Below are 16054 nucleotides of genomic sequence, written 5' to 3' on the forward strand. Positions count from 1 at the left end.
GTTGATATTGAACATGGCCTTGGTTTCAAATAACAAGGTCAGGTTATCCACAATCAATCCCTGTGGTTGCTCTAAACACAGAGGCATTTTTTCTACTTTCGGCTCTGTATGATGTCACAGAGAGGGGACATTCCTAATATGGTCATCTCTGGCGCACAGCTTAAACATACGTTAACCTCAATATTGGAAACTATTACCATGATACTACTGTGGCACTCTATATAAGAAAAAACATGTAAAGGAGTAATGTTGGGTCTGCTTTAATAAAGCAGCTCTTCTGCTGACAAAAGAAAACTAATCACACAAACACATGGAGGAGACTTTAATACAGCCATCCAGTGATACTGCAGAATAAAGATCATTTCAGACTATGATGAGTGGAAGAAGCAGAGGAGGATTTTAATGAGTTATGCTTTGAGAAACCATGAAGTGAGGCCAGCGTGTCTGCCTGAGACAGATTCCCAGTGCAACAGCCCCATCAACATGTCCGCAGGAGGAACAGCACCGGGCAGCAGAAACTCTTCACACCCAAACGTCTCGACTTTCTATTTTTAACATGAGTTAGCTGAAGGAAGACGTGTTTAAAGCACACACACAGTGGGATTATTCAGTGTGATGAAACTAAGGTGCACACAGTAGTTGGGTTTGTGTTGTGTGCAGGGCTGAAAAACATTTCTCTCTAAATTGAGTCCAATTTGGGAGTCACACCCCTCGACTACAGAACCCTTGTTCCCCAAAAGATGTGTAAACAAGGTAGGTGACAACTGCCTTCTCTGTCAGCGCCCCAAGTCACACTCAGTGAGAGAAGAGGAGCAGTGAAGGGTGTTAGCAAAACTGTCTGCAGGTTTCCACCCCTCACCACTGTGTGTGCAGCGGAGCAGCATCAGCCACCGGCTTGTTGCACTGAGGGGTGCCACACAGTGCAACAAGCCTTCATTTATGTTTCCTGGTAAATGGACCTGAGCACTCAAAGCCCTTCATAATGCTATGCAGCACTAAAAAGCCTCCTCAGAAACTGAGAACTGCTTTGTGCAAAATCTGCGCCTGACAATGGTCACAGATAACAGCGCATTACATCTTAGGCTGCAGGAAACATGAACATCTATAAAAAACATTTGACCCAACTATCCTTAAGAAATCAAAGTTCATATGTGGAAATGTTGCCACATGTATGTCACAGCCCATTATTAACACCAGGATAACATAACTAACTGCTGCAGGTTAAGTTGTTGCTGCATTGCTGCCATTAATTGAAACAATGCATCAATGCAGTCACCATGTTTTTCAGTAGCTTACTAATGCATGGACATCTACGGAGTTTGAGGGCTCTACACCACTCAAAACACTAGAAGCTGCCCTCCAGCAGACATGCCATTCACAAGATTGGCAGAACCCTCAAAGTCACTAAGATCTGAACACCAATGGCATCAATTTGAAGCTCCTACGTTGCCTCGTTCCCAGTTATTCACAAACTTAGATGTTCATGCTGCTGACCCCCCCCACCCCCACCCCCCACAGTGGGGTGACAACAATATCCCATCAGCCTTTTATGGCTGAGGTACGGAAGAGGATTAGGGCCACTGGAAACAATAATAATCTGAGATTAAAGTCAGAATTCTGACTTCAGGAAAAGGAGAAAAAAAAAAGACGTGCCCACTTTTTTTTCCCAGTGGCCCTAATCCTCTTCCGTACTGAGGGGTAAAAATATGAATTTTCAAGTTATATTTATGACCAATGTTCCCACTAAGCTGCGCACGTGCGCAATTGTGCACTGCTGGCTCGGTCTCTGCGCACAGAAAATCTGCATTGCGCACAAAAAAAACAAACAAAAAAAACAAATTTAACCTGAATTGAAATTAAAATGAAAACTTTAACGATTCAGTTTTGCAGTGTGAGTCAGTGACTGGCTGCTCCCGTATGGGATCAGAACGATGCCACCTTATCCCAAAGTCCAGCCAATGATGCGATTCACATTCGTATATACGCAGCTAATCAACGTGGTTGACAGGCTATGACAGCGTCCTTATGTGCCGGTGTTTTAGCAAAGCGGCTGATGTGGAGTGAAGCCACGTTAATGACAACGTGTACAACCATTGGAGATGTGAGCAGGACAGACGAACAACTGACGGACAAAGTGTGGACTTTATAGCAGTTTTTAAATTGTGTTGATCGGCCACGTAAAACCAGAGTTATGATAAAATATCTGCAATGTTTGGTTTTCTTCCTGAATACTGTCGTTGTTTCTATTTACTGCAGGAAGAAACGGTAAAAACGGCGTTTTATAAGGAAAACGCTCGAAAACCTGTGAGCAAAGACAAAAACACCCCCAGCCTTTCCTATTGGTGGAAAAATTACCATGTGGACCAATCAAAAAACGATATGGCAACATGGCCTTTAGTTGTTTAGGGAGGGGGAAGTTTTAGGAGTGACGGCGTGTTTGAGATGTGAGAGATTTGAGACGTTTAGCACAAATCTTGTGTAGTCAGCGTGTAGTCAGCGTGTAGTCAGAGTGTAGTCAGCGTGTAGTCAGCGTGTAGTCAGCGTGTAGTCAGCGTGTAGTCAGAGTGTAGTGAGACTGTAGTCAGTGTGTAGTCAGAGTGTAGTCAGCGTGTAGTCAGAGTGTAGTCAGAGTGTAGTCAGCGTGTAGTCAGAGTGTAGTCAGCGTGTAGTCAGAGTGTAGTCAGCGTGTAGTCAGCGTGTAGTCAGCGTGTAGTCAACGTGTAGTCAGAGTGTAGTGAGACTGTAGTGAGACTGTAGTCAGTGTGTAGTGAGAGTGTAGTCAGCGTGTAGTCAGCGTGTAGTGAGTGTGTAGTGAGTGTGTAGTCAGAGTGTAGTCAACGTGTAGTCAGAGTGTAGTCAGAGTGTAGTCAGCGTGTAGTCAGAGTGTAGTCAGTGTGTAGTCAGCGTGTAGTCAGCGTGTAGTCAACGTGTAGTCAACGTGTAGTCAGAGTGTAGTGAGACTGTAGTCAGTGTGTAGTGAGAGTGTAGTCAGCGTGTAGTCAGCGTGTAGTGAGTGTGTAGTCAGTGTGTAGTGAGTGTGTAGTCAGTGTGTAGTTAGTGTGTAGTTAGTGTGTAGTTAGTGTGTAGTTAGTGTGTAGTCAGTGTGTAGTTAGTGTGTAGTCAGTGTGTAGTCAGCGTGTAGTCAGCGTGTAGTCAGAGTGTAGTCAGCGTGTAGTCAACGTGTAGTCAGCGTGTAGTCAACGTGTAGTCAGAGTGTAGTGAGACTGTAGTCAGTGTGTAGTGAGAGTGTAGTCAGCGTGTAGTCAGCGTGTAGTTAGTGTGTAGTTAGTGTGTAGTTAGTGTGTAGTTAGTGTGTAGTCAGCGTGTAGTCAGCGTGTAGTCAGCGTGTAGTCAGCGTGTAGTCAGCGTGTAGTCAGAGTGTAGTCAACGTGTAGTCAGCGTGTAGTCAACGTGTAGTCAGTGTGTAGTGAGACTGTAGTCAGTGTGTAGTGAGAGTGTAGTCAGCGTGTAGTCAGTGTGTAGTCAGTGTGTAGTCAGTGTGTAGTCAGTGTGTAGTCAGTGTGTAGTCAGTGTGTAGTGAGAGTGTAGTGAGTGTGTAGTCAGTGTGTAGTCAGTGTGTAGTTAGTGTGTAGTGAGAGTGTAGTGAGAGTGTAGTCAGTGTGTAGTGAGAGTGTAGTGAGAGTGTAGTCAGTGTGTAGTCAGTGTGTAGTCAGTGTGTAGTCAGTGTGTAGTGAGTGTGTAGTCAGTGTGTAGTTAGTGTGTAGTGAGAGTGTAGTGAGAGTGTAGTCAGTGTGTAGTGAGAGTGTAGTGAGAGTGTAGTCAGTGTGTAGTCAGTGTGTAGTGTAGTCAGTGTGTAGTCAGAGTGTAGTGTAGTCAGTGTGTAGTCAGTGTGTAGTGTAGTTAGTGTGTAGTCAGTGTGTAGTCAGTGTGTAGTTAGTGTGTAGTTAGTGTGTAGTTAGTAGTGTTGTTGTGTGTCAGAACAATGAGGCGCCTGCTGAGTGTTACAGGTGTTACAGCAGTGACACATCTGCTGCTGTCAGGCCTGCAGGTATCAGGCTGATGTTCTCCTTCATCTCATAGTGGACACAAATTATTTTTGGAGCGGCACAAATAATTTGTGTGGCATCAGATTTGATGCAGAACAGCTGATTGTTCTGTAAATAGTTTGAAATGTTTGTTTAAAAAAGCCTTGGCTGCATTTTTAGGTAAACAGCTGCAAAAACACTTGTTTGCATAACTCAGTTACTTTTTTGAAGAAGTAACTATATAATTAATTGCCCAACATTGGTCATTATTTACTGTATTTTACAGACAGAGTTACAGACTCTCTCCCAGACCACAGACTCACAATACAAGTCAGAGCTTTATAAATATATAAAAAGTTAAAGTTATTTTTCCTTCCAATAGTGTTAACATGCTGCACAGGTCATCAACAAGATCTTCTTTAAATTTCATTGTAAGTGAGCTGAAGCAGTTAATTAAAAGTAGTCTAACATAAACGCTGTAATTCGATTATTTTAATAACCATGTAACTTGGATGCTGGCGTGACCACAGTGCTCACGTCTGCTGTTGCTCACAGTGGTCCAAGTGTCGGCTCAGGGAGTTTGTGTGTTCGCTCAGACACGTGAAACATTAGAGGGAACATTGTTTATGACACAGGGTATGTGGTGTACCCTTATGTTATCTTATGTTTACAACATAGTTGCATAAAATATATATATTTAGAAATACCATTACAAATGCATCCTTACGTTCTGCTTAAAGATGAGGAGGTTCGAGCTGAACCCACATGACAAAGAGTCCTTTGGGCCTTTTGGCAAGATACTAAACCCCAAATTGCTCCTGATGCAACCATCAGAGTGTGATGGGTGTGTGCACGCATCAGGTAAAAAGCACCTAAAGTGGACAAAATAAAGCACCGAGTGTTTGTGTGTGTGTGTCTTGTTGTAAGGAAGTGCTTTCAGTTCTCAGCAAAGACGAAAAGTATAGAAAAGAGAAAATAGAAATACCGTCCGTTTACCATTTCACGAGTCTGGATGCAGCATCTGTGTCTATAGTGTGAGAAGCAGCGATCTGCAGGTCAGGCTTTAAGTCACCAATTTGTAATTTAATTGGTGTAAAAGCTGAATATGCTTTGACATCAGCTGCTTCGATTCTGTGGTTTGCTTTTCCCCTCATACTTTTCAAGTAATGGTTATTTAAATATTGTCCCACTAAAACCAGTGCAGGAGTTGTGTTCACCATCAGGAGGTGATTGTGTTTCAGTGCTTTAGTCTTTAAGACAAACATGAAGATGAGCAGATTAAGCTGCTGCCTTTTAATGACATTATTCTACAGGAGGTGATATTGTGCTGGGCTTGCTTCTTCACAAATATTAAAATGAAATGTTTGACAATGAACCACAAAGGCTGCAGCAAAGGACACTATTACTACTGCAGGCAGCCTTTGAACCATATGCATTCTCCATCACATGGATGATTTCTGCTTTTTTTATGCATTAAAAACCTTCGGTGAAAACTACTTTAGATTTGCATCGAGCATATTCTCTGTCCGGTGGACATCTGATCATTTTAGTCCAATCTAGCACATGAGCGCTTTTATTTCTCACCTGGAAAATATGAAAATCTCAGCTACTCATAGTGACATCACTCCCAAATTGGCTTCATTATCGTGGCCAAATCAGAAAATCAAAGAAAAACAGAATTTGTTTGGCTTGCTAGCGAGGTAGAGCAATTTGTACATTACGATCAATACAGCACAATACTTTTCCTTACTATAAAACAGCACATTAGTGGATAGAGCCTGTGATGTGAAGAACTGTACAGATTAAAAGTTTCACAGTTTTACTGATGTTTACGTTCATTGCCGCCTTTTTACTTTATTAACTCGTGTTGGTGGAGCTGCTCCAACTTTCTGAGCTGAGAGGGCGTTTCCGCCTGGGAAAATAATTCTGACTTCATTTGGAACGCACTATTACAACTTGGAAATGATTCTCAAGCCCTGATGTTTCCCAGTTCTCACCTGCACTTCCCACTCCATGCACCAGCAGCAGGATGTGCTTATCTACTTGTCCAACTGGCCGAGAGCCCTCCAAAGAAGACCTGGAGCCCTGAAAGACACATCAAAGATTTGGCAACAGTACTCTGATTTCAAACCTCAATGCAGATTACACTGGTATCCTTTAATTTGTGTGTGACAGAGCATCTCTGTGGGAGGTATATGTACATGGACTTGGCATCAAATGTGCTCATGCCTCCTGCCAATGTACCAAAACCCTCCCCCGTGCTTAATCTGGTAAACAGTGTGCATGTTCATATTATGATAGACATCTGTTTGCTCTCTCTGCTTATGCTGACAAATATTCAGTCCTTCATACTTCGCTTCACGTTGTCCTTTCTGCCCGTTCCATGGGCACAGGATCCTCTGGAAATATGCTGAGAGGAAGATGAGATTTACTTCTGCTGCTTAATGTAAGTGCTTTCCAAAACTGTCCATCAGCCGTTCCGTGAGTGAATCTGAGGGAACGCAGCTGAAAGCGTCTTGCTTTCCTGCCTTATCGACTGCACCCAGTGACTGACAGGCTCGGGTATAATCTCCCTTTCAGAACATCAGATAAGGTGCACAGAACCACCGGACCTGGAATTACAGTCACTGAACTAAAACTTGCCTGAATTCTCTGACCTTTGACTACAGGAAACTTCCAGAAGACTTAAAATCCCTGTTTTATTAATCCAATTAAGCAGCAAACCTTCATGTGCACACTGTGGTTTATTATCGGGAGGAAGTCCTTGAAGCATTTCACAGAAGAGTGGGAAATTAAAGGAAGATACTGGTCTCCACCAGTGCTACCCTTCAGCCTCCCAGTAGATACAACTATGGTATCAATTTCAAAAGCCTATCTCACCTTCTTCTCAACTGCATTTTGATGAAGCTCGAACCCTGACCACTGAGATTCAAACTCATCCGAGATTTTCAGTAGATGCACCTATGGTCCAGCTTTAGTGGTCTGACAAGTGAAACTTTTACTCTAAGAGCAGATCTTAGTCCGAGAGTAGACTTAATCCATGTCGGGGAAACTAAGCCTGTGGCCCTCAGAGAGAACAAATTCCAGCGAGATCATCTTAATGGCATAATTGCTGTTTTAACATAAGTCCACCAACCAACAGAAACACATGATAAAATGACACGTTGATAAGATTAAAGGAATAGTGCTGCAGATAAACTGTGAAAAATGGGATTCAAATCAAGCTGAACAGTCTCATACGTTTGATCCGTCCCAGCCTTCCCAGCCTGGCACATACTCTGCCTCTCTCCTTCTGCAGCTCAGGTTCATGCCTGTGGGCAGGTTTGGCACACCTGTGCTTTACCACCTCATCACCCTGCAGTATTTAAGGACCAGCTCATACACCGACTCTGCCAGAACGTTACAGTCGTCAAAGCAATTTAGGCTCAAATTATGCTCCCAGTCAATTATCGGAGATTTTCCTTGTTCAGTAAATTTCCCCCCGTGTGGCTGCCAGCAAACTGTCAGCCTCATTTCTGGATCCTTGCCTCTCTTGATACTTACCTGTCTGCCCACTCTCCACCCATGCCTGCACCTCTCAAACCGACTAAGACTCTGAACAAAAACCTTATCGTCATCTTTGAGTTTTATATACACAAAAACTCTAAATGTTTCAGAATGTAGACGTTTGTGTGGAACCTGCATCTAACTTTGCCTATCCTGGCTTACATCATCACACAGTCCCCACATCTCACAGTGAAATGGTCTGTTACTGGTTGCAGTCAGTGGTGAACAGACTTGGTCACTTACTACAGAGTCCTCGGACATCGAAGGCTCTTGACTCCTGGCGAGCCCGATGCAGCGAGGCACGTGGAGGTTCCCGTCCATGTCGGAGTACTTCCCTGTTAGTGACGTTTCACAGAGTCTGGAAAGAGCACGAGGAGGTAAGTTGATGTTTTTCTGGATGAGCTGGTAATAATCATGTATTTAAGAAGAGAGAACCATCTCTGCCCGCACCATTACGACAAATGTCACACAATTTGTTGCTGCTTCTCAGGCTATTCTGAAACTCACTCTCAGTGATGTTAAAGAAATGCTGCATATCTGAAACACATTAGAGGTAAATTACAATACTTACTTTCTGCTTTGCCTGTGCAGAGAAACGTCGATGTGCTGCCACTTTGAGTGTAGATAAACTGCTCTAATCACTCACGCTCCAATCAATACGTACGCTTGAATCCTCATCACAAATTCATGTCGGAGCAAAGATGCTGCTGAGGTGTAACATTACATACGTCTCGCCGCTGTTTTTATCGTCACTACGTCACCTCAATAATCTATATAAATACACACATTCACACACAGACTGATTTACATGAAACTCCGTATTCTGTTGTTTGTTTCCTGTTTTATTCTCAAACAAGGGATTTTAGCGCTTTTCCTGCAGAACAACACACAATGAAACAGCTGATACGATCATCAGCTGATCACCTGTGTGCAGCAGCAGCACATGCTTCGTGCTTTCCCTCTGCACCACATCCAGAGACGTCCTGAATAACAACTGAAATGGAACCATCGTGACCGTCTCAGCTATTTCTCCAGTGACAAACCCTTCAAACCAAAGACCGTCTGCTGCAGGTGCGTTCTAAGGAGAGCGATTGCTGAGGATGTGCGACTTAAATAAACAAAGAAACTAAATAGAAAAGATTCGATGCTAATGTTGGGATGACACACTGCTGGTTTGTAAAGAACAATGACTGCATGCCTGTCAGGCCGATTTATAACATTTGACGACGGTTCTTATGCAAATAAAATATTTTCTTTTCCAAATACATCAAAAACCCACATTTCAATGCCGTGGACTCCACCTTATGAATCAAACAAACACGCACACAAAGTGTTGTGTTCAACTCCAGCAAATCTTTAGTTAAACACAACACAGTAAGTTAACTGACTGTGTTTCACTGTGAACGGGGAACTGCGTCAGCAAGCATGAGAGGAAACGCTGGCTCCAGCCTCAGAGTGAACACTGCGATTTGGAAGCTCCTCCATCTGGCACAAACATCACAAAATTGTTTCCTTGCGATGTCCTGTTTGACAGCAGTTCAATTACCAGGAAGTCGGATTTCTCCTCCACCACACTGCTGTTGTAAGAACATCTGTGGGTGGATTTTTGCTTCCAGCAAACGAGATGGAAAAAAGTCAAGGAGAGCCGTGTCACAACAATCTTCACAAAGCTCTCGCAATATAGAGGAAAGTTTATACTGGGAAGTTTATACTGGGAGCTTTCTTTAAGCATCGGGGGCGAAATGCTGAAAAATACTTTGGGGACAAAACTGGACCCACTGGAGAAGAAAAGAAGTAACAGAGAGTCAAACCTGAGGTAGAAGACTGATTTAGTGGAACGCTCCTGGTAGACAAACATGTTCTTCCTGTTGACCACGCAGAAGGCATTCAACACAGAGCGCAGGGCCTGGATCGCTGCGACAGGAAGACAGAAACATCCACGTTTACAGAACAAATCCACTGATTTAGGAACATCATCTTCGCTGGATTGAAACAGAGAAAGATTCTAATAAGCACATAATTGATGTAAATATGAGAACTGCACATCAAGTACACACTCAGTACAACCACAGTCCCAACTGCAGCCCACTGCAACAACCAGCGTCCAACAGGACGTTACAGCAGTCGCTGCTGTGACTCGAGTCACTGCTCAGTCACAAGCACTTATTTCTTCAGCTCTCTGTATCAAAGATTAGTCCAGCCCTCAGTATCATACTGGAATTGAAAAAGTTGGATCATAACCTGAGCGAAAATATGGCAGTGAGCCATGAAAAAGAGTCCACATGTTCCCAGTTAAAGCTAATTAAAACGCATGGATTCATAGCTACGGGTGCACATTTAATAACAGAATTACAAATCCTGTTTTTGCTTTGGAGCCATTTAAATCCTACACAGCGACTCCTCGGAGTAAGAAGAGATTTATCATACACTGAACTGAAATGACTGCACGCGTTTAAAGCCGAGCACCCGGACGTTCCTCTCACCTCTGGCCACTCCCATGTTGGGTCCCATCTTGAGGCGGGGGTGAATGTGGATGATTGTGCGCCAAACCACATCGCAGGCAAAGTGCCCTGGGATAAACTGCATGGTAGCAGCCAGATAATCTCTGGCCTGGTAGCTCTCCTCTGTGCTGTAGTCTGTGGTTAGAGAAATACCAATATTTACAACTTTATTTGCAGAGGACTAACTGCAGAGTGCAACATGACAGAAGACTGCAAATGTCTTATAGGCTCTGAAACCCTTTGTGAGGAATCCCAGCGTTAATATAAAACACTGTAAAACTACCTGCAGCTTGTTCTCACTCACCATCAGCGGTGTTGAGCCTCTGCCTGCAGTGAGGCTCACTCTTCCAGATGTCTTCCTCACTCTCAGCCACCAGCAGCTTGTTACACAGATGGCTGTCGTGCAGGTCCTGGAGCAGCATACGCTACAAAAGCACAGAGTGTGCAAACACCGAGCAGTAGACTGAAAATGCAAGTTTCAATCCTCTTAAATGTCTGAAAATGATCCAGCAATTAACCTCCTAGGACCTGCATCCACATATGTGGACATCACATTTTGGGTTATTTAGACTAAAATACTCAATTTTGCTCTACAAGGGCCTGATGTCCACTTACGAGGACATTATGCTGCTACAAACAATGAAAGAGACGCAGCTTGGGGTGCTGAGGTAACTACCTGATTCACAACTCTGCACATTTCTCCGATCTTCCTGACCACCATTTGATGCAGCTGTAAGCATTCAGGCAACTCCTGCTCTTCCTCCTTCTTCTCCAGCTCCTCGGTGCCGACCTCTTTTCCCTCACTGAAGCATCTGTAACGACACAACACACCCAAAGGATGAACAGCCGTGATCAAAGTTATGAAAGTAAGCTCAGACTTGTTTTTAGTGCCTCTAGTGTCAGAAAGGAAAAACGTTTGACTAAAAGAAAAATGAAAAATAAGAAAGAGTCAAAGGAAAACAACATTTGTATTTGATAGACTTTCCCTCATAAAGATAACATCTGGCGACCTCCCATTAATGGCGAGTTTGACACCGTAGTATATATCAGTCGACTGTTTTTCCAAGCGTACATGCATCGACCGAGACCGCCATCACTAACTTCTGATCCAAACTCGACTTTGATATGACAGAAACCGGAAGAGCCACAAGGGTTACAAGAGCTACAGAGCTGATAACTGGGAGCCATCCAGAAATACCATTACACCTGACAACATGACCTACAAACAGACTGTACTGTTAAATAATAAGAACTTCAAATAACTGGAAGTAAATCTTTTAGCACTGTGATGTTTCATGGATCAAATCCTTTCATGGTCACGAAGCACATACTAGAAGTTACAGTAACAACATGCAATAATAAGGTATGTAGTAAGTGTTTCAATTAAGAATAACTGGTTACCAGTCTGGACTTAGTCTGGAAGAAGTCACAGAAAGTCAGAGCAAAGCTATTCACAGAGTTCATGTTTATAAACCATGAAAAATATTACATGAGTTTAATATCTCCGCTTCTCAGAGAGGTTTAAAGCAAATCTTTGAGCAGCCAGGTCAAAAAACTATTACCACTAAAAACGAAAAATGAGAAGCTTGTGTAGTGAAAATTGTGTTGCAAATGAATAATGCATTTAATATCTGAGTGCACAAATGTGAAAAAAGAGAAGTCCAATCTGACTTATCAACGTCTACCTCTCTGCAAGTCAGGACTGTCCAGCTCCAGGCCTCGAGGGCCGGCGTCCTGCAGGTTTTAGATGTGATCCATCACAGCTGATTTAAACGGCTAAATTACTTCCTCAGCATGTCGTCAGGGCTCTAGACTAACTTTTTGCCATGGGCGTACCGGTACGCCTAACTTTTTAAAGTTAGGCGTACCGGCACAAAAGTTAGGCGCACACAAATTTTATAATAATTTATATAATGTGGTTTTTCAGCATTCAAAGACTGATGACACCGTGTCAGAGCACTGGCTATGAATTTCAGAAGGATCCGGCCTTAACAGAAAAGTTAGCAATAGTTCTTTTCCTATTACAGCTACATCCACTTCTGTCGGGCCTAGGCTGCTCACTAGGGCTGGGTATCATCACTGATTTCTATAATCCATTCGATTCAGGTTTTCAAAGTCCCGATTCGATTCAACTTAGCCTCAGACAGTCAGAAATATTATAATTCTGATCATTTATCAGCACTGACTTCATCAGAATTGTGAACATCACAGCAGAGGCCTTTGTGTGAAAGTAACTGAGAATAAAACACAGAAAAACATGAAGGAGATTTTCCTGGTCTGGCTTTTTATAGCAGATAACCTTAAAAATATTCTACAACGTTCTGCATATAAAGTTTAAATTTCTTCAGTATTGAACAACAGAAAAAACAGGCTTTCTTGTCCGAGGACATTTAAGTGAAAAAGAAAAAGACAGCAGCCACAGCGCTGTGAACAACGGTAGACTGGTGGGTAATAAGCCAATGAATAATACAGAAAACAGAGATTGGAGACGGAAACTGTTCTTGAAGTACAGAGAGAGAGAGAGAGAGAGCTAGCTGTGCATGGAGTGTGACTTTAATAGTCGTGGAAGCAAAACAGCAAAATTCATGACGACATTGATCAGATGTGAAGCGCAGTTTGCTGCTTCTTTTGCTGCTGGCTCGGTGGATTTTGGCTGGAGAGACAAAACCTGCAGCTCAGAATCAGCGCAAAAAGACGTAAACACAGCGCGGACCGGACGCATCAGGATCGCTGAGCTCCGACAGCGTGTCCGTCTGCGGGCCGTCGGGCGAGAAAGCCGAGAAAGACAAAGCTGATTCTGATGCGTCGGGTCTGTGTTTACGTCTTTGTGTGGAGTCCGTGTACCTGCTCTCATCTGCTGTTTGGTTGTTGTTGAAATGGTTTTGTGAGCTTTAATCTGAGAATCTGGCGTTTCTGGCAAAACACAGTTATATTTAAAAGTCAGGATTTAATGAATAATATCGCTTTATTCAAGCTACTCACCTCCCACTTCCACCTGCACTTTCAACTGGACCACGGCCAATCAGAGAGGTCCCGCCCCTGACTATCTCTGATTGGTTCAGTCCACGATAGGGACAAAATGTGTGTCTGTTGTTGACCACAGGGAAGGTTGCAGATTTTTTTTTTTGCTACCTGAACAGTTGGTCGCACAGGTGCAACCAAATATTTTTTTTTAGTCGCACCACTGAAAAATTTGCTCGCATTTGCAACCAAATTGGTGGCACTCTAGAGCCCTGGTCGTGACGTTCCCCAGAGGCCTGGTAATGAACTCATCATGTGATCCAGGTGTGCTGACCCGGGGTGAGATCTAAAACCTGCAGGACACCGGCCCTCGAGGCCTGGAGTCCGACACCCTGCTTTAAACGGTTCTGATTTTTCATGTCTATAAAAATAAAAACGGGTCCTTAAACAGGGGCTTCTTTGAAAACTTGTTACAGTTGCTTCAATTAAAACCTGTATAGTTGTTTTTAGGTCACTTGTTACTAAATGAATGAAAAATGGGAATCACTAAATGACTCTGACCTGGAGTGGGAGTACACCGTCACTCTGTCCTGGTGGATCTTAACAATGAGCCAGAAGTCTGGCATAAGCCGGGCCTGGCACTCCTGTTCATCCAGGGTGGAGCTCTCACACTCAGAGTCGCTGCTGCCACCATCATAACCTGTCAACACAGCATTACGTCTGTATTTAACATGTTTCCACCATTCTTCTGAAGACGCATTGACATGAACCGTCTATAACATAAGAATTAAGACTCTGTAAAGCAGACACTTTGAACCTTTCAGGTGTTTCTATGACTCTCCCCCACAGGGAGCCTCTCACTCAGCTTTGTGCAGCACTTACCCTGCATGTCTGAGTCCAGGCTGCCTTGGCTGGAGACGACACTCTGGACTCGACTCGGCCTGAGTTTGCCGCCACCTGAGGAGAGAAAACAAGAAGTGATAGAGGAGCGCGTCTCTGTTCTACGCAGGTTAAACTACAGAGCTGAAACCCGAACGGTGCACCACGCTGAAAGAATCGGTTACTGTTACAATATCTTCACATTTTACTTTTACACGGACTTTATTTTTTTAATACTTGTATTTATTAAGATTTATTATGCATTATATTTATCTTTTTATATGAAGTTTCTTTTTTTACTGACCAACTTCTGGAATGAATAAAGTACAAATGTAAGGTGTGTCATCATCACTGGACATGATGATGACACACGTGCAACAAAACAGTGAAACAAGCAAACCTAAACAGGTATGAATGTGAAACTCACTGTGAGAGGCCGACTGCACGGACTCAGCCAGGCTGACACTCGAGGGGGTCTTTGGGGGTGAGCTGGCCTCTGTGCAGCTCTCTGCCTGCAGCTGGGGGGTACTGGGCTGACCTCTGTCCCCAACCATGCTAACAGAGTCATCTGCTTCAGGCTTCAAGGCTGCAACTGATTCACCAGCGTCCGGAGTCGTGTCACTGACTGGCTTCCTGTCCTCACTCTGCACAGAGTTCAAGTAAAAGTTAGAGTCATTCTGTCTGATAAACTCCTGCAGATAAACTCTACCAACTATACGTCTTAAAATTTAACCTGATTTATTTCCGATCATGGATTTATGCTGATGTCAATAATAACATAAAAACAAACTGAATGCACAGCTGGACAGATGAAGGCTGATCTGATGTATTTTCCCTCCTCTGCACATCACAGTCACTGATGTATCTAACCTCACTGTCGGCCTGAGCTCCTGCTTCGCTCTCGAGCGTCGTGGTCTCCGCCTGAGCTGCAGCACTGCAGGATATGGTGGCGGCAGCAGGCTGTTGTGGGGGGGATGCAGTGCTCTCAGACAGCCTCTCGGTCTCTCGGATCCTCTGAGGGTGCAGTCTGCTCAGAGACATATAGTAGAAGCCGGCCTGTTCTCCATTTAACACATAGCCAGAGAAAGACATCCTACGAAACTCCTGCAAGATAAACAAACGTTGTACTTTATATTCATACGTCCATCTATACAGAAGTAACAAACCTCTGTGCATGCCTGTGAATCAGCCTGTAGGCACATATGCAAGAACAAAATTAAAGATTCATTAATTAACTCCTATCATGTTCTCATACAAATATGTGCAGACATGTTTTTGTAGAACATTCCTGGAGAAACTTTGTGTCTCAAGTTTAAATCCTGTTTGTTCTTCTTGCCTCTTTGAATTTTTCCAGCGACTGTTCAGGCCCAAAGACAAACTGAAGCGGGACTTCCTCACAGTGACAGTGCGGTCGACCGCTGGAGCGTAAAACGTGCTCCGCCACTTTCTGCAGCGTGGCCGGGCCGATGACCCGAGAGTGACGCAGAGCAGAGACGATCTCATCCTCCAGCAGCCAGCGGATCTGAATCACACCGAGAGAAACCAGGATAAGAGCAGCACTGCTAGTGTGTGTGTGTGTGTGTGCAGGAACAGCAGGAAGCACAGATATCTGTTCAGTGAATCTTTCACAAAGACTATTAGAAATGCTCTTGTGAAGTGTACGAACGCTGCACGCTTCAGTAATGTGGAAAAGCTGCCCACCTGTCACGTGTGGGAGGACTCACCTCGTCCATTGTGGCCAGGATTGCCAACTTGTGGGGAAGTGGGAGTTTGGATAAGGGGTCACCAGAGATGCCGTTGACACCTCCTCCCCTCAGACTGTCCAGCACGGCCATCAGCTCCTCGTCAGAGCGATAGGAGGAGGGCTGCCCTGGTGAACGATTCATGCTGCTCTCTGAGGTGTACCTACACACGGAGACAGCTGACGTGAACATCATGGAGTCCACACTCAGACTGACTCAAAGACGCAGTGCGTGCATGGGTCTCCTGCCAACAGCTTCACTCTGGTGCTGCTGCTAATCATCACTTCCAATCCCGTCAATTTAATCTAAAATAAGCAATAACTACTGAACATGAAGACAAAAATTACAATTGATTATTTTTGTCACCTCGGTTTTTAGGTTTACACGATGATAGAAACAATAATAACTTGGTAGCAGGAAATTAGCAGTCTTTGAATGA

General features: G+C 43.9%; 1 protein-coding gene across 2 annotated transcripts in view; it reads right to left on the reverse strand.

Annotated features, from left to right (window-relative positions):
* szt2 (SZT2 subunit of KICSTOR complex) overlaps positions 1 to 16054 on the reverse strand; it is a 104884-nt gene that overhangs the window by 62448 nt on the left and 26382 nt on the right. For both annotated transcript variants that reach the window (XM_085433433.1, XM_085433432.1), the window contains 12 exons: positions 15598 to 15778; positions 15210 to 15395; positions 14744 to 14977; positions 14301 to 14517; positions 13877 to 13951; positions 13556 to 13694; positions 10710 to 10845; positions 10338 to 10458; positions 10016 to 10168; positions 9344 to 9446; positions 7776 to 7890; positions 5984 to 6071 (listed from right to left, as the gene is read on the reverse strand). In XM_085433433.1, coding sequence (XP_085289559.1) covers positions 5984 to 6071; positions 7776 to 7890; positions 9344 to 9446; positions 10016 to 10168; positions 10338 to 10458; positions 10710 to 10845; positions 13556 to 13694; positions 13877 to 13951; positions 14301 to 14517; positions 14744 to 14977; positions 15210 to 15395; positions 15598 to 15778 — 1748 coding nt within the window. The remainder of the gene's footprint in view (positions 1 to 5983; positions 6072 to 7775; positions 7891 to 9343; positions 9447 to 10015; positions 10169 to 10337; positions 10459 to 10709; positions 10846 to 13555; positions 13695 to 13876; positions 13952 to 14300; positions 14518 to 14743; positions 14978 to 15209; positions 15396 to 15597; positions 15779 to 16054) is intronic.

This window comes from Copadichromis virginalis, linkage group LG15, assembly GCF_057382275.1.
Source record: "Copadichromis virginalis isolate Kocher_CV1m ecotype Utaka linkage group LG15, C_Virginalis_male_GT1.1, whole genome shotgun sequence".
Lineage (NCBI taxonomy): Eukaryota > Metazoa > Chordata > Actinopteri > Cichliformes > Cichlidae > Copadichromis > Copadichromis virginalis.